The sequence below is a fragment of the Protopterus annectens genome, chromosome 3.part1 (genome assembly GCF_019279795.1).
Source record: "Protopterus annectens isolate FY-2018-M chromosome 3.part1, PAN1.0, whole genome shotgun sequence".
NCBI lineage: Eukaryota > Metazoa > Chordata > Ceratodontiformes > Protopteridae > Protopterus > Protopterus annectens.
The window spans coordinates 257526833-257549784 of record NC_056732.1 but is presented as its reverse complement, the minus strand read 5'-3'; the positions used below and the strand labels follow the sequence as shown (position 1 = coordinate 257549784).

The window sequence follows — 22952 nt, the reverse complement described above, 5'->3', positions numbered from 1 at the left end:
TAAACTCACCTTAAGTCAAAAAAATAATAAAAAGTATATAATTGTACAGAATTATTAAGTATTCAAAACTAATCCAAACAAGGCAGGCAAGTCTGTTTCCAGTCGAAAATCCTTTATTAAGTACACAGACCTTGGATTTCTGACTGGAAACAGACTGCTTGCCTTGCTTGAATTACTTTCGAATACTTAGTAATTCTGTACAATTATATATATATATATATATATATATATATATATATATATATATATTTTTTTTTTACTTAAGACGAGTTTAAGTTCACTACTTCTACTACTATTGTCTGATCTGATTAATATACAGTGATTAACTAGAGATATATGGACTGAAAATCTTCCACACAGAGAAGTTTCTTATACTGTTTTGGGATTTGCTAAACTCCTTCTATCAGGGGAAGAATAACCTCTATCAGAGGAAATCTGTTGTTCAGACTTTTAGTGCTAAGTAGGAAGAACCAAAAAGGACCCAAAGCAAGAATTGCCTGAAACTAACAAATACACAGCCAAAAAAACATCAACACAGATAACTGAAGCTAGCACAACTGGGTGGGTTGGTGCTGCCACTGAGCCAGTATAAAAATTAAGCCTCTACTGTTACAGGTAAGTAGGGCTTGCACATCTGTACTATGCTCAACATTCACACTGTCTCAGTGGCATATGGGTAGATTCCCAAAGCTTCCCTACCCGGGAAGGGGAAGGATAAGGATGTAGGAGCCTGTAGATATTGCTTCTTACAAAGCCTGCTCTGAAACTTGAGAAAGAATTCAGTTTGGAGTGTTTTGTAATGGTATGAAAATAGGAGAAGACTGCTTTCTCTAAAATGTTTCTGGAGTCCACTCATTTTCAATATGCCACCAAACTGGATAAAGCCCTGGTGGAATATGTCTTAATCCTGTCTGGAAGAGATATAACATTGTGGAAGTAACAAAAAGCAATAACAGAGGACACCCTATGAGCAATAACTTTCTTAGAGACAGGTTGATATTTCTAACCCCCCAGAATAGGAAATAAAGAGCTGTTCAGCCTTCTTGAAGGGCTTAGATCTGTCAAAGTAGCAGCTGAGTTGCTTAGATACATCCAAGTTATGCAGAATTTTCTCTCTTTTGTTTTTAAGTTCCAGAAAGAAACCTGGGAGATTTGTGGCTTGATTCAGGGTAAATCCAGACTCAACTTTTGGCATAAAAGATGGATTGGTGTGTAAAACAACTCTCTCTTTGTGGAAAATCAGATATGCTGACCCCTCATGAGTGCTTGCAGCTCAGAAACTCACCTTGCAGATGTCACAGCAATAAGCAAAATGGTTTTCCAAGTAATAAACTGTAACTCAGCCCAAAAGGAGATAAGGTAATTTTTTTTAAGAACAAACTTGAGATCCCAAGGAGGAAAAATTTGCTTTTGAGGTGGTCTCAAGTACAATACTCCTTTCGTAAACTGTTTGACCAAAAAAAGAGAGAAAAGAGGGTGATCCATGGGCAGAAAAGCTGAAACAGCTGCAAGATGCTTCTTGATAGATACATAAAATAAGCCATCATTCAGTAGCTCACACAAATATTTCAAAACTAGAGGGATAGATACTATACCATGCCCTCTGTTATTGGTTAGGCACCACCTAGAAAACCCCTTCCACTTGTAAACATAAGATTTTCAAGTTACAGGTTTTCTTGCTTCCTTCCATCCCTACTGCACATCCTCATGGAACATGTGCTTAAGAGGTACCAAGACAGACTCATCCAGGCTGTCAGTTGCACTTGCTCTAAGATGGGATGCACCAATCACCCCTTTTACTGTGTGAGCAGAAGAGTGTGGAGAAGCTAGTGATAACTGCCCTTGACAAATTCCATTTAAAAAAAGAATCAACTCAGCCTGGGCCAAAAAGGGATCTCTGGTAATTCTTTCTAAATCTTCAGAAGTACCTTGGGTATCAGTAGAATGGGTGGGAATGCATAATGCAGGAATTCAATATCCACACCACTGAATCCTAATATGTGATGTGGTAATTCCACTACTGCCACCAATAATGTGATGACCCACCACTGGACCAGTAATCAAGCAGCCTCAATCCTCACCACTGGCAACAGTGGGGGATGTACACTGAGAGGATGACAAAGTGCACACACAGTACTACCAGATGCAGCTCTCTGTATCAAGTGCAATTTCCCTTAAGAGCACACAGAGACCAGAGTCAGTCTGGGGCTGGTTTCTCCCTATTTCTCCAGATCCCTAATAAGACTCCCCATTGGCACAGCTATAGAGATGAGATCTCAGCTGAGTGGCAAAGCCAATACCTTTAGCACCCTCTCTATCCAACCAGTGCTTCATGTCCCTGCCCAAGCAGCTGTCACACACAGTCTTTGAGGTTTGATTTATACACATACACACACCTGGGAAAGGCTGGTACAGGTTTACTAGCTATGCCCCCTTTTGCCCAGACTATAAGGTAGTTATCACTGCCACCAGCCAAGTCCTTAGCTTCTTTAAGGTCCTTAACAAAGGGTGTCCAATCTTACTGTGCAATATTAATACTAATACAAATGGTAGTTTGACCAAGAGCAAGGCTATTAGGAATGGCCCACAGCATCATCAAATACATATGCAAGTACTCTCAAAACTTAAACATGATCAGTCACAATGAAAGGTTAAATATATTTAATAATAAATAAAAGAACAAGAACATATTCAGTTTATATTCAGAGTGACATCAAAGTTCAAAACCACAAGAAATATTTAAAACAACATTGTAGGACAGTCTCAAATGAAATATCTAAACTAAGCTTTACTATATACCTGACTGAATCTAAGAGAGTTAGTACAGACATAATGTCTACCAATGCACTGGAACTGAAAGATACCATCTTTTTATGACCTACCATAAAGTAATTTAATTTCAGTTATTTTTCTGAAGTTAACCACCTGTATTCCAGTTTCCACTATTAAAATATACATTTAAACAGTTACAAAAGTGCATGTACATTTCTGTTTTATTCCAGTAGGTCACACTGTGGTAACATTTCAAACAGCACTTTGATAAACCTTTTCAATCCACACTTCTATACCAGCAGTTTGATATACACATGCCATGCAGTTCTAATACATTTGTAACACAAGCATCTTATATAAATCATGTTGCTATTCGCAAATGACATATAATTATTTACAAAATTCCAGATAGCTGTGGTGACAGTATCTCCCTTTGTCACAATGTATATAAAAACACACAGCAAAAAAGATGTGAGAAGAAAATAGGTCACTGTTTTATACAGGAATGGCAACCACTGAAAAAACATAATTTTAATAGTGGACAGCCAGCCCTACGACTAAATGTCAACTAGGTCACTTCAATGCGGTCCTAGTGTAAGTTTCCTTATTCCCACTGGAATGGTTTGCATAAACACACTCCTTCTAACTTTTATCTGTAGAAATGATTGGCTTTACAGTAAGCCCATGAAAATAAATAAATAAAAATGCAATAACTTAAATGATGAAAACATACTAACCTGTGTGCAGTATCCATGAGCACCAATCAAACAAGCATCAGGTACATCAAAGTCAGCTCTCACTCTGAAAAGACAAAATATTTAGAGGAATTCTTCAGCTTATTACACACTTCCATTTTTTCATTTGAGATGCCATAAGGGAGACAGGCTTTATACTGTAAATTAAAACTGAATTATCTACTGCTCCTCCTTGAAAGATCATGTTTTGCAGCAGACTCTGCTAAAACTTACAAAATAATTTCAGTTCAGGACAGTTGTTGAAGACCTACTTGCCCGATAACAGTACATGTTCGAATTTCTTCACTGCTGCAATAGGCTCATAGGTTCATACTAGGCTATCTGCCCTAGGGCATTTATAAGCCTAGCCAGAATGTGTTTGGCTTTCGCCACCCATTTTAAATTTATTTTGCTATGCCCTTTTTCGAGGTTATAGCCTATGCATACTTCTAGAATACTTCCCTAGAGTCCAGCACTTTCCAGTATGCCATAAGAGAAGACAAGGTCCTACTAGATTGTGCTTTAACTTTGCCTAGAATAGTTATACCATGGTGGGAATAGCGCATACAAAACAAAAAAAAAAAACAATAGCAGAGGAAAACCATCTGGATATTCTGTTTAGACACAGAATGGCCTTTCTTATTCCCAGAGTATGAAGCACACAGCTGTTTAGCTTTCCTACATGACTTGTTCTGAGTTGTTAGTACCTGGGTTGCCTGTACACATCCAATGAATGTGGAATCTGTTCTCCCTTGCTTTTTGGCTCAGAGAAGAAAACTGGGGATTGATGGCTTATGTAAAGGTAAACTCTGAAACAACTAAAAGGCATGAATCAAAGATTAATGCGTAATGAGACTTTATCCCTGCAGAAAAGCAGACATGACTCACCCACCATGAGAGCTTGAAATTCAGATACTCACCTTGTAGATTTCAGAACAACAAGTCAGATAGTTTCTTAAGTAGTGAACTACAAGTGAGCCTGGGAGGCCAGTTCAAAGGGAGCTAAGGTCAGTTTCCTTAGAACAAAATTGAAATCCCAAGGAGGAGGAGAAATTTGCTTTTGAGGGGGTATCATGTGTTACCCTCCTTTCAGAAACTGATCACAAATGTAGAAGAAATGTACATGCTGAGATGGCTGCAAGATGCACTTAGATGGAAGCATAAAATAAGCCATCTTTAAGTAGCTCATGCAAATATTTAAAAAACAGAATTGCAACTTTTTTTTCAGGACCGCTGTGACTGACAAGGGACAAACTTGAAAATCTCTTCTACTTGCCAACATAAGGCTTTCTAGTAGCTGGTTTTCTTGCCTCCTTTAGTAGCTGTGCATGTCCTTGTGAAAAAAAAAGTTCCTAAAAGGTATTAAAATTGAATCATCCTGTGTGATAGTTGCAGTTGATTGATGTTGGGGTATATCAAATTCCTCTTGTGCTGTGTGAGTAGATCCAGTCTGTGAGGAAGCTTGCATTAATTGCCCTTGGCCAATTCCCAAATAAGGGAGAACAATAGTTACGTACTTACCATAACTTGGTATCTGTGTTACCCTATTTCATTATTCATCATGTCTGGGTCTTAGATCCGATGTCAGCTCCGATCCAGCACTTTACAGAGTAGATTCAAGGCTTGAACTCTTCCCACTCCCATAATCCCTTTCTACCTTCTAACCCTCAGATCAAGTTTGCTGTAAAGGAAAAGAAAACACTAGGACACATAACTATCCAACTAAACATAGTATCATAGAACCACAGGAGGCAGTAGCTCAAGGGCCCGAGACTCCAGCCTCTCCAAAACCACCAGAAACATGGAAGGGGGAAGGGGGCAAGAAGTGATGAATAATGAAATACGATAACATAGATACCAAGTTGTGGTAAGTACATAACTATTGATCTGATGTTATCCATTTCATTATTCGTCATGTCTAGGTCAGAATCCCCAGCCAAAAGGAACCCCGGGCAGCCCTAAGGAAGGACATGCCTGAGCACTGTGGAGCCAAAGGATGCCCTGCTTCTGGAGACCATATCTAGTTTATAATGAGCAACAAAGTGTGAAGAGTGGACCAAGTGGCCACAGCACAAATCTCATCTTAGGACATCCTGGCTGAGAATGCTGAAGAGGTAGCCACTGACCTAAGAGAATGCACCTTAGGCGGACAAGGCAGCTCCACCTTTCTCATAGAGTAAACCAGGGAAATACATTTAGAGAATTCCATTTGGAAATCATCAATTTAGAAACTGTTTGGCCATGTCTATTCAAGGAAAAACTACGAATACCTGGTTAGATTTTCTGAAGGATTTAGTCCTGTGTAAATAAAATCTCAACTGCCGATGTACGTCCAAATTATAGAGAAGATATTCGCCCTTATTAGAGTGATTAGGAAAGAAAACAGGCAAATGGATATTCTGGTTGAGATTTCTTTCAGTAGCTAATTCAGGAATAAAAGAGGGATTAGTTTTCAAAGTCAATCTGTCCTTATGAAAAACAATATATGGTGGTTTAGAACATAAGGCCTGTAATTCAGAAATCCTCTTGGTGGAAGTAAGAGCCACCAGAAGGGCAGTCTTCCAAGAAAGAAATTTGAGATCACATGAATGAGCAGGCTCAAAGACACTTTGAGTGAGAGATTGCAGCATCAATGTCATATCTCAAGGAGGAGTGGGACCTTTAACTGGAGGCCTGAGAAGAAAGATGCCCTTCATGAAGGCCTTACATAACCCAGAGGAAAAGGTGGGTTCAGTACTGAAATTAATATTATAAATGGCTGCCAAATGCAGCTTGATAGTAGAGAAGCTGCCCCCCTGATGAAAAAATAGAAGTTATGTTCTTACCATAACGTTCCATGTTAGTTGTCTTCTTCTCGCCTTCTTCTTGCTGGATGGGTTCGGAGCCGACCTCGGCTCCGACTCGGCCACTCTAAAAGCTCGAGAGTTGGTTCCACCGGCTCGAGGCTCCCCTTATATCCCACAATGCTAGGCGAGAGTTACCTCAGATCTCGTTTGTAAGCTAACCCCAGCTTATAATAGTAACAGAATAACTGTAAAACAGAGTCCACCTCTAACAACAGGAAGAAAGAAGGGTGACCTACATCCTGAACCAGGAAATATGCATAATAGCATATGTCTAAGAAAGAGGTGGTAGAAAGAGAGGTCACAATCACAACTCCTCTAGGTCTGTCCAGGCCAGGGGAAGGAGGGTGGGGCCGAAGAAGAAGCGAGAAGAAGACAACTAACATGGAACGTTATGGTAAGAACATAACTTCTATATGTTAAGTTGTCTATCTCGCCTTCATTCTTGCTGGATGGGACCAGCGTCCCTAGCACCTTGTCCCGGGTGGCCTAACGGAACAGACTCCTGAGAACAGTGGAACCAAAGTTAGCTCTATGCCTAGAAGCTAAATCCAACTTATAATGAGAAATGAAAGTGTGAGGAGTAGCCCAAGTAGCCGCTGCACAAATGGTGTCAATAGGCAGTCTGTCTTGGAAGGCTAAAGAAGTAGCCAAAGCTCTGGTGGAATGAGCCTTAGGTTTATCAGGCAGCTTTTGATGTCTAATCTCATATACAAGGGAAATCAAAGATGTTAGCCATCTGGATAATGATACCTTTGAAACTGAAAGTCCCTTTCTGCTTTCCGCATAAGAGACAAACAGCTGATCAGACTTTCTGAACTGTTTTGTTCTATCCAAGTAGTACCTCAATTGACGGTGAACATCCAGGCAGTGTAATTTTTGTTCAGACCTATTGGAGTATTCTGGAAAAAAGACAGGTAGATCAATGCTTTGATTTAGATTTGACGTCGAGACCACTTTAGGCAAAAAGGACGGGTTAGTTCGTAAGGATACTCTGTCCTTATGAAACAAAAGATAAGGAGGACGACAGCTGAGTGCTTGAAGCTCTGAAACTCTTCTAGCTGATGTAATAGCTACCAGAAAAAGAGTCTTCCATGATAATAATTTTAAAGAACAGGAGACTGCAGGTTCGAAAGGGGCAAGAATCAAAGAAGCAAGAACTAAATTTAGGTCCCAAGGAGAAGGAGGATTTCTTATAGGAGGTCTGAGAAGAAAAACTCCTTTCAAAAAGGCTTTGCAAAGCTTGTGGGACATTAAGGCAGATTCAGAAATACCCACATGAAAGTTAGAAATAGCTGCCAATTGAACTTTAAGTGTAGAGGGAGATGAACCTGCATGGAAGAGTTCAGCTAGAAAATCAAGGACTAATTGGATGGAAGCAGTGAAAGGATCTATGTCCTTTCCTTGAGCCCAATATGTGAAGCGTTTCCATTTACTCAAATAAATCTTCGAGTGGAAGATTTATGGGAAGCTATCAAAATATCTCTAACAGAGTGAGATAATTGAGGAAGCCTGGCTAAGGTTGGAACTGGAGGAACCAAGCAGTGAGGTTCAGAGAGGGAGGGAGCGATGAAACTGACCCGACTGATGGATCAAAAGATCTGGAACTAGGTCCAGATTCCACGGTCGCTCAAGAGAAAACGATGTAGAAAGGGGAACCACACTTGTCGAGGCCAGTAAGGAGCAATGAGGATCAATGAGGCCTTCTGAGCGATAGCTTTCTGTATCACTTGAGAGATCAGTGGGAAAGGAGGAAATGCATACAGAAGTCCCGGGCCAAACTTGGACTAGAGCGTCTCTGCTGGGTTGGCCTGGTAAAGGAATAGAGTGAAATATTCTCTGCACTTGCTGTTTTGGGGAGTAGCAAAAAGATCGCAGCAAGGCTGACCCCACTTGAGAAAAATTTCTCTCACTACAGAGTCTTTCAGAGACCACTCATGAGGCATGAGTATAGCTCTGCTCAACTTGTCCGCAATTTGATTGGACTTTCCGGGCATGTGGGTTGCTATCAGAAACCGCTGCGAAGAAATCGCCCATTGCCACAGTCTGTGTGCTTCTCGCCACAGGGCGTATGATCTGGTTCCGCCTTGTTTGTTGATGTACCACACTACAGACATATTGTCTGTTTGGATTGCAATCGTTCCCAAGGGAAGAGAGTCTTGAAGGGCTTGCAACGCTAAAAGCACTGCTCTCATCTCCAAAACATTTATGTGCAAGTGGCATTCGTTTGGTTGCCATGTGCCCTGGACTGTCCTGCCCTGATAATGCCCCCCCCACCCGATCAGGGAGGCATCCGTTGTCAGAGTAGCAACCGGAGGAGGTGGAACAAAGGGTCTTCCCGACAAGAGCTGAGGGGAAGACATCCACCACATGAGATGATTTTTGCACGCTTGCGTGATCATAATGGTGTGAGACATTGGAAGCTGCTGGTATGACCATTGAGTAAAGAGCATCCATTGAAGGATCCGCATGTGGTATCTGGCTAATGGAAGCAGAGGTATGGCCGCTGCCATAATTCCCAACACCTTCAGAACTAACCTGGCTTTGATTCTGTTGTTGTTGAAAAGGAGTGATACCAATTTGTGAATGTCTGTTATTCTCTGATGTGTTAGTCTTGCAGACATGTTTATTGTATCTAGATTTGCGCCTATGTAGGTAATAGTACGACAAGGCGACAAAACAGACTTTTCGCAATTTATTGAAATACCCAGCTTTTGACAAACGCGAAAAGTGTAATCTCTGGCCATCAGAAGGAGATGCTTGGTGGGAGCTGTGAGGAGCCAGTCGTCCAAATATGGAAACACCTGGAATCCTTGTCGTCTCAGGTGAGAAGCTACCACTGCCATGCATTTGGTAAACACCCGGGGGGGGCAGTGGTGAGACCAAAGGGCAGGGCCCTGAACTGAAAATGACTGGTTCCCAGCCTGAAGCGGAGGAATCTTCTGGAGCGTCTGTTCATTTTTATGTGATAGTACGCATCCCGAAGGTCTATAGAGCACATCCAGTTTCCTTTGCCCAAAAGGGGAAGGATGGATTGCAGCGTGGCCATCCGAAATCTTGTTTTCTTGACTGATCTGTTCAAGACACTGAGATCCAAAATTGGTCTCCAGTCCCCTGTTTTCTTTGGAACTAAAAAGAACCTTGAGTAGATTCCGGATCCTTGTTGGTCTGCTGGAACTGGCTGAATTGCTCTTTTTGCAAGCAGTTTTGAAATCTCCAAAACCGCTAGATCCCTTTGAGCGGGTGGAACATCTGGAAGGGATTTTTGACTGATTTGGAATGTGAAGAAAGGGGATAGAATAGCCTTCGAAATGATGGACTGTACCCATTTGTCTTGAGTCAGGGATAGCCAGGCTTCTGGGTACAGTGACAATCTTCCCGACTGCCTCCGAAGATGGGCAGTCGGGCAACACCTCAGGGATGCTGAAAGGGCTTGTCAGGAAGGCTTCCCGATTGCCCTGGTTCTGCGGACCCCCTGCCCCTAGGGCGGCGTCTACCATTGTTATTCCCGCCTCTGCCTCGGCGGGAAACGACTCTGTCGTCAGGCGAAGTCCCTTGAGATTGTTTACGGAACCACATCTTTCCACCTTTCTGGCCTTTGGGGTAAGGCCTAGAAGGAGTAGAAAACGGACTCCGGCGGCAGAAAGGGTCTTGCCATCAGTTTCGCACCTAGTCAAGGTTTCTTTCACTTGAGGACCAAAGAGGATGATCCATCAAACGGGAGTAGTGAAAGACGCCTTGAAGGGTCCGCAAAATTGCATAGCCGCATCCAGGCATGCCTACGTAAGGCCACACCTGTCCCTGCGGCTCTGCTCGCTCCATCAGCCGCGTAAGAAAGAAGGCGCATGGAGGAGTTGGTTATGGAGTTAAGGGTAGCCAGCTGCGTGTTCATCTTATCTTGGAAACCCGCAGCTGTAGGGTCCTTTAACATTTCACTCGCTTCCTTGATCAAGTCCCTTTGAAGACGAGTAAAATGGCACAGGTAGTTCAGCTTAACGCATAGTAAATGTCGCTGACGAGAACATCCGCTTCCCGTACCTGTCCATGGACCTAGATTCCTTGTTAGGTGGATGGACAGGTACTGAAGGATCAGCTAGCTCCTTCTTAGTGGCAGCAGCTACCACCATAGCATCCACAGAGACTCCTTTTGTTAAGAACTGTTTGTCTGCTGGTGCTGTTATGAACTTGGAGGGTCTCCTGGGAGTGGGGTCCACTGAATCAGGAGCCGTCCATGCCTTCTTAGCAACCACCTGCATGAGGGGGTCAAAGGGGGGGACACCCAGGAGGTGGAAGGACGAGAGCCAAACGCCTCAAGATACACAGATTCGATCCTCTGAAGGGTTGAGGGCTGGCCAATTTCCCTCTGTTTCAGGATCTCCAGAATGTCTGCAAATGAGACATCTTCAGAAGGGGAACGGGGGGAACCCTCAGAATCATCCAAATCTGTGTCTGATGTGATGGACTCAGGTGAGTCAATGTGTTTCCTCTTACACTTCCTCTTCCGAGGGGCTCTTCTGCCAAATCAGGAGAGGCCTCGGAAGAGGATGAAATCCCCACAGGGGCTCCTGAGGAGCTGGCTCTCTGCGGTCCGGGATGAGGGAGTGTGTCGGCTTAGCCTGAGGCACCATAGAGGGAGGGGCGGACGGAGTCGACTGTGGAGTAGAGCCAGGCTCTAACACACTCCGCATGACCTCGAATGCACCCCTGTCAGGCAGAGCCAGAGGTCCCCGCCCGGAAGCTAAGAACCCCCTCGGCACCGACAGTGATGGCTCGAGGCCGATGTCGGAGCCGAACTCACCAGCGCCAAGCACCGAGAGGGAGAGGGGTCGGACAAGGGTCCGATGCCACTCACCCCTCGAGCCGACGAGGGAAGTCCGGCGCCGAGATTCTTCCAAGGAAGAAAACGGAGCCGACGACGGAGCCGAAGACAATTGTATCGGCTCCGACGCTATCACAGTCTCGGTTCCGACGACCCGGCTCGAGCTCAAGAGAGTCGAAGGAGGAATATGTTGATGGACCGGGCAGGCATCGACTGATGAGTCGGGCTCTGAAGCATCTGGGCCAGTGCCTCGGACTTAAGAAGTCGACTCACTACCCTCTGAAGGTCATGATCCGACAGCCTCGATGACCTAGAGGAGTGAGATCTTTGGCTCCGTTCAGACAGCAGGGGAGATCCTGGAGCCGAATGAACGGAGCCAAGAGATGGTGACCTGGACCTCTTCCTAGTTGTCGGCTCCGAAGGTCTGGTCGGAGCCGACATGGGAACTTCTACTACCTCGGCTCCGGCCGGAGCCGAGGGAGCCACAGAAACTGTGGACTGAGACTTATCGGCTCCAGCCGGAGCCGATGAAGGCAGAGGTTGAGAAACCTTAGGTCTCGGCTCAGTTGTCGGAGCCGAAGACCTAGATGCCTTAGAGGGCTTCCCTGTTGAAACAGATAGGGAATCCTCTGGCTTGAGTAAGCCTCTTAGTATCAATTTATTTTTTCTTTCCTGCAGGACCCTGGGGCTGAATCCATGGCACACAGCACAGGAGTCCTGCAGGTGCAAAGGCCCCAGACAGTAGACACAAGAAGTGTGAGCGTCTGTCAGACATTTTCTGACAGCACGCATCACACTTCTTGAATCCGGAGACCTTTGCTTCTTTAGACATTTTTAAACAGGTGTAAACAAACACACACACAAACACACTAGTTACACCCTGTCAAGTTAAATTATAATAAAACCACTAACTAGGATTTTAAAATAAAGTAATACACATACACTCCACTAGGGAAGAGAAAAGGCCTGTAGGCCCAAGGGGAGAACCTAAGGTTCTTGAGGGAAAAAAACGGAAATTTTTTAGAAGGGGATAAAAATTTCTCTAAACTAAGGGAATTAAGTAAATATATTAAAATTAAAGGGGTTTTGAAAGACTAATTTACACAAGAAAAAGTCACTTACCAAGAACCGGTAGAAAACCAACCTTGAAGCTGTAGCGGCAAACGAGATCTGAGGTAACTCTCGCCTAGCATTGTGGGATATAAGGGGAGCCTCGAGCCGGTGGAACCAACTCTCGAGCTTTTAGAGTGGCCGAGTCGGAGCCGAGGTCGGCTCCGAACCCATCCAGCAAGAATGAAGGCGAGATAGACAACTTAACATGAGATGTTAAGAAGAGATGGACATCTGGTATAGTAGCTGAAAAATATCAAGATTCCATTCCATTGCCCAAAAAGAAAAATGGTTCCACTTACTATGGTAGACCTTTTGATTACAAGGCTTCTGAGAGGCCAGTATGGACTGCTTTACTGTGATGGGAAGTGGAGAAACCATGCAGTCAGGCCAAGTGACTGAAGATTGGGTGGTTGTTCTGATGGGTGAGAAATGAGATCTGGAGTGGGACCAGTATTCCAAGGGAGAATTTAGATAGCAGTCCTCAAAAAGATTATGGGTTTTGAGGACTGCTATCCATACCAGTACACAAATTCAGAACTTAAAAGTTTTTGGGGAAGCCTTCTACCATGGACAACTGCTTTCCTGACTTTCTTAATATTTTAATAATAATATATTTAATAATTTATTAATATATATATATTTAATAATATATTAATATTCATGGAACCTAAATACAATTTCAGAAGAAAATGAGAGCCAATCAATGGTGAAAGCGCTTAGTCACAGGAATTCTCTGTGGTGAATAAAGATGGTGTGTTCCTGGTCGACTGTTGGGATAATTTTTTCACTTTCATAGACACCGGATTACACAGAATAAACCACTGCCAGCACCCACTGGAGCACCCATGTGTTATCTCACTAGAGGAACAAGGAGAATAGCCACAGACATGGACCCCAGTGCTTTGAGGACGAGGTGTGCCTGCGGTGATGGAACCTCCAAGATATGGCCCTGACTTGCTGCCTGATCAAGCCTACTCTGTGGGAAGGCAATGCTGCAACCTCTGTGATCGTGCTGAGCTGAGTTCCAATGAATTCTAGACTTTGCACGTGAGACAGCTTCGACTCTGCCAAGCTGACAGTAATCCCTTGCATTTTGAAGGTTTGCAATAGATACTGTGTAACAGAAACCATCAGATGCTTCGTGGGAGCTGTAAGGAGCCAGTCATCCAAGTATGGAAAGACCTGAAATCCCTGAAGCCTCAGGTAAGCCACTGACCACTAAGCATTTGGTAAACACTCTGAGGGCTATGGTGATTCCAAATGGCAGGGCTTTGAACTGAAAATAACAGGCTCCGATCCAGAAATGCAGGTGCCTCCTGGAGTGCTTGCCTATCTTGATATGATAGTAGGCATCCTGGAGGCCTATGGAGCACATCCATAGAGGCAAGATGGACTGGAGAGTGACAATCAGGAACGTTGACTTCTTGACTTACAAGTTCCATCTGCTGAGGTCCAAAATCAGATGCAGGTCTTTTTTGGCACCAAAAGAAGCGAGAATAAGTTCTGGATCTTCTGGGACCTCCTGGATGGCTCTTTTTTGTAGAAGTGCCAAAGTTTCTCTTTGGGACAGTTTTCTCTGAGAGGGTTGCACATTGGGGAGGACCTTCTAGTGAACTGGAGGAGATTGGGAAATGGAATGTAATAACCCCTGAATATAATCTTGAGTACCCACTGATCATTTGTTATAGATGCCCAGACACCTGGGTGCAACAAAAACTGACCCCCAACTGCCTCCAGAGCAGGACAGTTAGGCAACACCTCTGGGGCTCTGAAAAGGCTTCTCAGAAAAAGGTTCCCTGGTGCCCTGATTTTGCAGACCCCCTCTGCCCCAGGGCAGCGTCTACCATTGAATCCCCTTCCCCTGTCTCTGGAAGAAGAATCCTCTGGAGCATCCTGGAATGAACTGCGACCTGTGGAACCAGAGCTTTTTACTTCCCTGTTGGTTTTAGAAAAAGGACCGTTGGAGTGTAGAAAACTTGATCCTGACTGCCAACAGAGTCTTGCCATCCTGCTCATTGTGAGTTAAGGTCTATTTTACTGAGGGTGCAAAAAGTGAAGAACCATCAAATGGACTATTCATAATAGACACTTTGAAGGGTTCTGCGAACCTGCATAACCGCATCCAGGCATAACGCTTGATGGCAATGCCTGCACTGGCCACTTGAGAGGTACCTTCAGCTGCATTGGAGATCAACCTCATCAAGGAACTGGTACTAGATGAAACAGTAGTGAGCTTGGGAGATACCTTCTTGAGGTCCTCCTCAGGCATCAACTCTGAAAGAGATTTAGTCAGTTCGGGAGCCAGATCTCTTTGGAGGTGGGTGAAATGTGCAAAGTAATTTAGGGTTCTCAGGCCAAAGTGGCTGAAGTGTAAATGCGCTTCCTGTTCCTGTCAATCACCTGAGACTCTCAGTTTGGAGGACAGACATTGGAGCTCTGTTTGGCCAGCTCCTTTTTTGTGGCTGCAGCAACCACAATAGCATCGACTAGCACTCCCTTGATCCAGTATGCTCTGTCTGCAGGGGTGCTCAAAAACTTGTCCACATTCTTAGGAACTGGTTCCACAGTGTCAAGTTCCTTCCACGTCTTGCGCGTGATGAGATCAATAAGCCCGTCTGCAGGGGGGAGACCCATGATGTATATGGGCCCATCCCAAAAGCCTTCAGGAAAACAGATTCCTCCAAAGATGGGGGCTGGGGAGACCATCTGCCTTTCTGTATCAATAGCTCCATAATGTCCCTGAAGGAGATGTCATCTGGCGGAGATCTGGGGGACCCGTCCCCTTCATTAAAATCTGTGTCCTTCATGAGGACTGAGGGACTCCATAGGGGAGTCCAAGTGCCTCCTCTTGCACAGTCTCTTCCAAGGTGGCTCTTCTGTAAAGGGCTCAGGAGAGGACTTGGAAGAGAGGGGGAACCCCTGGGGTTCTGGATGCCTGAAGGCTATCTCGGGATGGATGACCCTGGACAGGATGAACAGGTTCAGGACACCTAATAGTAATGGGTTGGGAAATTCCAGGATGGGGGAGCCCAGCTGTTGAAGGCCGATGCCCACAAGGGAAGGGAGCAATCCAAAAAGCCCAGAACAGAAACCCTCCCAGAGACCCGGCGCTGACATCATGGAACCAAGACCCACTCTGATCTGAAGCCACAGGGACACAGCTAGACAGGTACCCTGGGATAACCAGGAAAACAAACATTCCTGGATCCAACAACACCTCCCTAAGGAAAACTGGGACCTGGGAATCTGAAACCACAGGAATAAGAAGATAAGAAACCAATTTAGGAGATGGGGATCTCACCGAGCCCAAATGGGCTGAAGATGTCTAAAGGCCCATCTCTATCTGGACCCTAAGGAGACTTCTCATCATCCTGTCCATGTATGAAGGTAAGATGCTCCTGGCGGATCTGGAAGAGGCTGAAGAATGGGAGAATTTAGATAGGAAAGCCAGCCTGGATCCCACCACCACCACCCTGTGGCACTCCCGATCCAGGTACAACGTCTATGTCTGGGATTCGTAAACTTCAGATCCCAATAAGATCCAACCGGGAGTCCTGAATAACTAACTCCAGGTCTGACGAATGCATTGGATCTGAACCTGGTAGATCAGCTTGCCTCAGATCCAGGGGAGCTAATGGATCCAAGGGATGGAGGTAGTATCCAAGGTCCTCTGATCCGAGGTGACCTTGGCACCAGAAGATGGATCATGAAACTTCACATCCAAAACTGTCGAGGATGACTTTGGATCCAAGGGGCTGTGATCCAACTGTCCTGGCCGTTTTTGCAAAGCCACAGGAGGAGCCCCCAGGGAGGCAGAGGAGGCTTTCCTCTTCCAGTTCTTGTGACCACTAGAGGAGGGGAAGCCCAAAACAAAGGGACCTCCTTGCGTCATGCTCTTGCGCAATAGTTTATTCCAGCAGTCCGCCAATGCCTGAGCATTCAGCCCTGAGGTGGTTGGGTCCTAGACAATAAACACACTTCTTGTGGGTGTCAGAAATAGGCATCTTACACCCACAAGAACATATTTTAAAGCCAGTATGCTTGTCTGCCATTGTCTTACACCAAGCACACACAACCACACCCAAAGGCACAAATCTAAACTAAGAATCCCCTAAACCACCAGCACAACCCTGGACAGTTAACAGGGATCAAACTCTCACAACCAACCAACAAAAGTAAGCAAAACACAGAACAAAACTCCCAATAGCCCCTAAAAAAACTAAGGGAAGGAACTAACAGAAAAAAAGGCACCAAACGTCAAAAAAGAAGGGAGAGCAAAAAGGAATACAAACCTAATGCTGTATGCAAGTTAAAAGGTGGGGGGGGGGGAGAGGAAAGGCTAAGCTACACAGAAAACAGAAATTAAATCACTTAACTTGAAAAATTCAAGAGAAATCCTCTAACCAACTCTGCAAGCCAGGAATCACGTCTGTAGCAAAATATGGCAAACAAGATCTGAGGGTTAGAAGGTAGAAAGGGATTATGGGAGTGGGAAGAGCTCGACACTTAAATCTACTCTGTAAAGTGCTGGACCAGATCCGACATCGGATCCAAGACCCAGACATAATGGATAACATCAGATCCAATTTTGCCTAGGTCAAAAGAATGTCACCACAATGACTTCTAGTAATTCTTTCTGAATCTTTAGAAGTACCTTGGAAATCATTGGAAAGGAAACAGAAACTTTATCGACCAAGGGAATGACACAGCATCTGTTCTCCATGCTTGGCTGCAAGGATATCTCAAACAGTTGTCTTTTTTGTAAGGAGGCAAACAGACTTACTTGAGGTGTCCTGTACATCTGGATCAAGTCCTGGAACATGCCTGCCTTGACTGTCCACTCATGAGGATTTGTCCATGATCTGTTGAGTCTGTCTGCTACAATGTTTTGCTCTGCTGGAATATACAAGCCCTAAAGAATCAGAGAATGCTGAACAGCCAACTCCCAAGCCGTTGTTGCCAACCAGCAAAGAGGTATGACCTTGTAACCCTTTATCTGTTGCAATATTACATCACTGTGGTGTTGTCTGCAACCACCTGTAAAGAGCCCAGAGTACCTAGATGGTGCAGAGATTTCAAAGCATGAATCACTGCTAGCATTTCTTGATATTTATGAGTTTTGGTTTGTCTAAAGTACCACAGACCTTGCACTTTTATTCCTATAGAAACTACGCTTCAAGCATAATCTAATGAGTCTGTCTGGAAAGACTGAACTGGGGTTGAAAGAGTGAAAGGGAGTCCTGGACTGATAACCTTTTTATCCATCCACCAAAGCACTTCCCATCTTTCAAACTCCAGCACAGGGAATCTAGAAGTCCAAGGGGTGTATGTGCCAGGTTCAATAATTTTTTAAATACCACTGGATTTTTATCGTGTAATTTAGCAAGTAGTATCATGAGAATCATGGATGCTATGAGGCCTAGAATATTAAGAAATTCAATTCCATCAGCCTGAATGTGTTGGATTTGCTGGTAAGTTATTACCTTTTCTTTGGAAAGGAAGGCCTTTTGCTTGAGCATATTTTCAGACAGTCCAAGGCCACAATTTCATAATAGGGCATGAGACAAGACTTTTGTAGGTCCAAGTGAAATCTCAGATGTGACAGGAGGTTGGATACCTTTGTTAAGTACTCCAAACATCTGGATGAAAACTCTGCAAAAATATGCAAGTCTAAATAAGAAAAGCTGTTGATGGCCTGAATCTGCAGTGAGCCACTCTAGAGCTAGACACTTTGTGTACGCTCAGGGTGTAGTGCAGAGTCTAAAGAGTAATATAGAGCACTGAAAATGTAATCCAGATATAGCAAACCTTAGAAATGTCCTGAAACTGCGAGCAGTAGGTATGCAATGATAAGCATCTCTGAAATCCAGTGTTACCATAAGCCAATGGTCTAGAAGCAGTGCAAGCATGGATTGTAAGGTCAACATCTTAAGTTTTAACTTTCACATCAAGGTTGAGAAAAGACAGATCTAACACAGGTCTCCATGTGCAGTCCGTCTTTGGTACCAAAAATATACTGGAACAAAAACATCTGCCCATATGATTTGCAAGTAGTAGTTCTTTGACCCCTGCTTCTAACATATATTGTAGCACTGGTAGAAACAGGCTGTCTGGTTTGCTGTATGTGAGGGAATTCCCCTGAAAGGAGAAGAAGAGTTCACCCACTGCCAATTAAATTCTTGAATCACATTCAGCACTTGTGTGTCTGAAACCATATAACCCCAGACTAAGGGGCTGAATGTCAATTGGTGTGAGAGAAGTAGGGTAACTTAGACAACAGGTCTGAGAAAGATGATCAGATTCCTGGCATAGTCATTCATGAACTGGAGCTTGACTTTTTTGGGGGGAAAGTTATTCTCCTACTGTTTTCTTTTGGTGGGGCCTACTTGTTATTAAACTGGGAATTCTGTTTCTCCTGCCCTCTAAAGGAATGAGAAGTACTTTTTTTAGGGCAGAACTTGGATACCTGAACAATCTTAGAGACTCCATGCATCAATTTCTCTGTCATCCCACTGTTTCAGGATCTGTGTAGCTACAGGCCCAAATACTAGATTAGGGCTAAGTGGAGAATTAAGAATTTTAGGCTTCATATCATCAGACAAATTCTAATTATGCAACCAAATAAATCTTCTCAACACTACAGAAGAAGCAGAAGCTGTAGACGCAGTGTCAAGACAACCATACAGAATTCTCAGGGCAGGTTTAGAAATCTGAATCAAGTTTAGAAATCTGATTCAAATATGACTTGCCTTCTGGAGACACTGAAGTAGAAAATTATTCCAAATTATAAGAACTTGTTACACAAACCTCCACATATACCCCTGATAATTCAAAATCCTAAAGGTCAACATAGCAAAATCAAACCGTCTCTTACAATGTTTGTCTAAACACTTGCTCTCTTTATCAGGTGGTACTGGGTTAGAGGAAGTCAAAGATTTATTGTTAGCTGTTGCTGCTGGAATTACTGCACCAGGGTCAACTAGCAGTTAAGAATAAAGACATTTATAATCTGGAGAGACCTTACACTGCTTATCTTTTTTTCTTTGAAAATGCTGCCAGTTAGTCAGTAGCCTTGTAGGCAGCTTTAAAAGTGCGTCCCAGAGTTGGCAAAAATGGGAGGAATAGCTGCAGCATTAAGAACTTTGTCCTCTAAAGGACATAACATCTCCCCATTTCTGGTGGAATCCTTGTTTGCTTCCCCCCAAAAATGTCAAGTTTTAACTTCAGGTTTGCTATGTAAAGTGTCAGAGTTCTGGGCAATGGATTCCTGAGGAAAATCACTCCTGCCTCTGTCAGAATTCTCATCCTTTGAAAACACATACTGTTCTAGGGCAATACCTTCACTATAAGTCTGAAAAGGCAAACAGCCCCGCAGAAAGTACAGTTGTGTACACTTACCATAAATGTAGATGTTCAAGTGTATTCACTGTTGCAGTCATTACATTTGGGTTATATGCTTGCAGTAGCCCTTAGTTGGCCTGATTAACAAAGTCTTGGGTCCTACATCAGTTGCTGTCTCTTCTTCTGTGATGTCAGGTCATCAGGGGTATAAAACATGCAGCCAACGTCATTAAATCAGTTTTTCTTGCCCCAGATGTCAGGTGCCCCCTAATGGGAAGCAATTAAATCTATAAATATGCAAGGTTATACCTCCAACAAAAAAGCATATATACCAAAAAGCTTTTAATCATAGAAAAGGAGAGAAGACGTGAAGCCAAAAGAAGTCAGGGGGCTGGAGGGAGGGTAACCAGGACTGCAACAGTGAATACACTCGAACATCTACATTTATGGTAAGTGTACACAATTGTACTATGTTCTTCATGTTTCACTGTTGCAGTCATTACATTTGGGTAGATTCCCAAAGCTAAGGATGGGAGGAGGAATTCAGATAGCATTAGGACCAGCTATAAGGCCCTGCAAAATTGCAGTGGCAAAGCCTGTTCTGGATTTAGAGAAAATTGGCAAATGGTAATGCTTGGTGAAAGTATGTACAGAACTCCAGGTAGCAGCTTCTAGGATGTCTCTGGTAGGTACGTCTCTGAGAAAGGCTGTAGAGGTAGATGCAGCCCTGGTTGAGTGGGGTCTGATCCCCTGTGGGATAGGTTTTCCATGGTGCTTATAGCAGAAATGAATGCAATGGCCTATCCATTTGGAGATGGTTTGCTTTGAAATAGCCTTCCCCTCTGTCCCTGCAGCAAATGCCACCAGCAGTTGTTCAGATTTCCTTTGAGGTTTAGTCCTGTCCAAGTAGAATCTAAGTTGTCTGTGCACATCTAAGGAGTTCAGTATCTGTTCCCCTTTGTTCTATGGATTAAGAAAGAAGGTTGGCAAATTAATGGACTGATTAAAGGCCACACTGGATACCATCTTTGGCATGAAAGAGGGATTGGTCCTGAGGGACACCCTGTCCTCATGAAAGATGATGAAAGGTTCCACTGCCATAAGGGCCTGTAATTCAGATACCCTTCTTGCTGAAGTGATGGCTAAAAGGAAAGCAGTTTTCCAAGAAAGGAATTTTAAATCTGCAGTAGCAGCTGGCTTGGAAGGAGGAAGGGTGAGTTTCTCCAATACAAAGTTAAGGTCCCAGGCTGGAGCTGGAGCTCTCCTGGGTGGCTTTAAATTTTTGGCCCCTCTGAAGAACTGCTTGAGCAGTAGATGAGAGAAAAGGGGAGGTTCTGTGTTATAATGAGCTGAAATGGCTGAGGCATGAATTTTTATTGAGGAAAAGGACAGGCCCCTGTGAAGCATCTCAGATAAGTATTGTAAAATCTGGGGTAAATTGGGCACTGCTGTGCTCATCCCTTGAGATGGATTCCAGGCACAGAATCTTTTCCATTTTTCAGCATAAGATATTCTAGCACTAGGCCTCCTTGCCTCTAAAATGACATCCATCACTGGTTTACTGAGGGATGGTAAAGGAGAGCTTAGGTAATTAGTTAGGCTGCTAGGTTCAGTGTTTGAAGCTGAGGGTGCAGAATCTGGTTCTCCTGCTGAGACAGCAGGGTAGGAGTCTGAGGCAGGTGCCATGCGGCCAACAGTGACACTGCTCAGGAGGGGGTACCAGTGTTGGCGTGGCCAGTCTGGTGCAATCAAAATCATCCTTGGTTTGTCTTGTTTGATCTTTAGTAGTACTTTGGGGAGCAAAGGCAGAGGAGGAAAGGCATAAACTGATAAGTTTTTCCTGCTGAAGGACAGAGCATCCACTTTCCAAGCTTGTCTGTGGGGGGTCCTTGTGCAAAGATTTTCCAATTTATAGTTCTGGGGGGAAGCAAACAGGTCTATATTTGCCTACTAAATCTTGGAGGTTGTACTTGTAAAAAATCTTTAACAGTTTGCATAGATTTAGCTTTTTCCTCCATCTTTTTAAGAACTTCTTCTGCCTTGTTGCAAAACAGGCGGTCCTAATTTAAGGGAGCATTGAGTAATTTTGCTTTAACATGATTTGGCAAGGATTGCTCCTTAAGTCAAGCATGCCTTCTAAATACAGACCCAGTTACTGCAGCCCTGCAAGATGCCTCTAGTGAATCAAAACCACATTGCAATGTATGTTTACCAACTTGTTCAGCAGAATGCATTAAATCCTATAAATCCTTATTTTCAACACAATCAGGAATCAACATCATTTTCTGTTTAAGCAATCCAATAATATGCTGCTGATATGTTAACATATGTAACTGGCAATTCAAGGCCCTAATGGCCAAAGTTGCAGAGAAGTGTATACCTTCTTACCCCATCTATCCATCGCCCTGGAGTCTCTATCAGAGGGGGAAGCGTTTTTGGCAGTAGTAGCTTTAATGCCCTTGGGTCCCTGTGAAACGGTTTCAGGATCCGCAGTAGGATTTTTGAAAAGGAACTTGTGAGAGTCAGGAACCCTGTAAAATCTATCAGGTTTTCTGGAAGCAGGAGGTAGAGAGTCAGGGGCCATGCTAGATTCCGAAACGGTATCATCAACAAAGTCCAGTACATGAGGTATAGCTAAAGGCCTGTGCTGGGGCAGGAGTAAGAAATCCCTAAGCCTCTTTTTAGAATCAGAGAAATCCTGACATTCCCAACGAAAATGCTCCCTGAGAGTATGCAAGGTTTCACCAAAAGAGAAATCCTCTGTGGGGGAAGCAGAGGGAATAGAGTCCTCAGCATCAGAATACTCATAGGTAGATAAGGGTAAATCCTGGTCATCAGAGGAAACAGAAATTTCAGAATCCTGGTTAGAAGTATCATAAGCAAACTCAGTTCTAGGTCTCTTAGAGGGGGAAGGTTGGCCTCCTCTGATTAAAGTAATGAGGTCTTCAGCCATTCTTATCATTTGTTTTTTAGGCAAAGAGGCCTGACCATGCAGTCTGAGCATCAGTTTTCTAGGCATGGTTTGAGTTTTAGGCCTTGAAGAAGAAGATGGCATTGGTTTAATATGCAAGTCAGTAGGCCTGAATACACCCTCAGAAGCCGGTGCCTGCACAGCTGCTCCAGACCCATCCAAGGTAGAGACATCCGCAGGTTCCACAGTTGAAGCATCTCGCGGCATACCAGACTCCGAATGGGTCTCAGTAGAGGCCTGCGAATCTGAAGAAGCGGGTATCAGGGGCTGCGAAAGCGCTTCACTGAGTACCGTCGAACTGGACGGCCTGTCTATGTCTTTATCTTTGCGTTTTTTCGGAATGTTGGTAGTCGGATGGC

The 22952-nt window shown here is 44.0% G+C and overlaps 1 protein-coding gene across 1 annotated transcript in view; it reads right to left on the bottom strand.

Moving 5' to 3' along the window:
* MINDY4 (MINDY lysine 48 deubiquitinase 4) overlaps positions 1 to 22952 on the bottom strand; it is a 1921738-nt gene that overhangs the window by 220890 nt on the left and 1677896 nt on the right. Inside the window, exon 14 of the mRNA XM_044066745.1 lies at positions 3510 to 3573. Within this exon, the coding sequence (XP_043922680.1) occupies positions 3510 to 3573 (64 nt within the window). The remainder of the gene's footprint in view (positions 1 to 3509; positions 3574 to 22952) is intronic.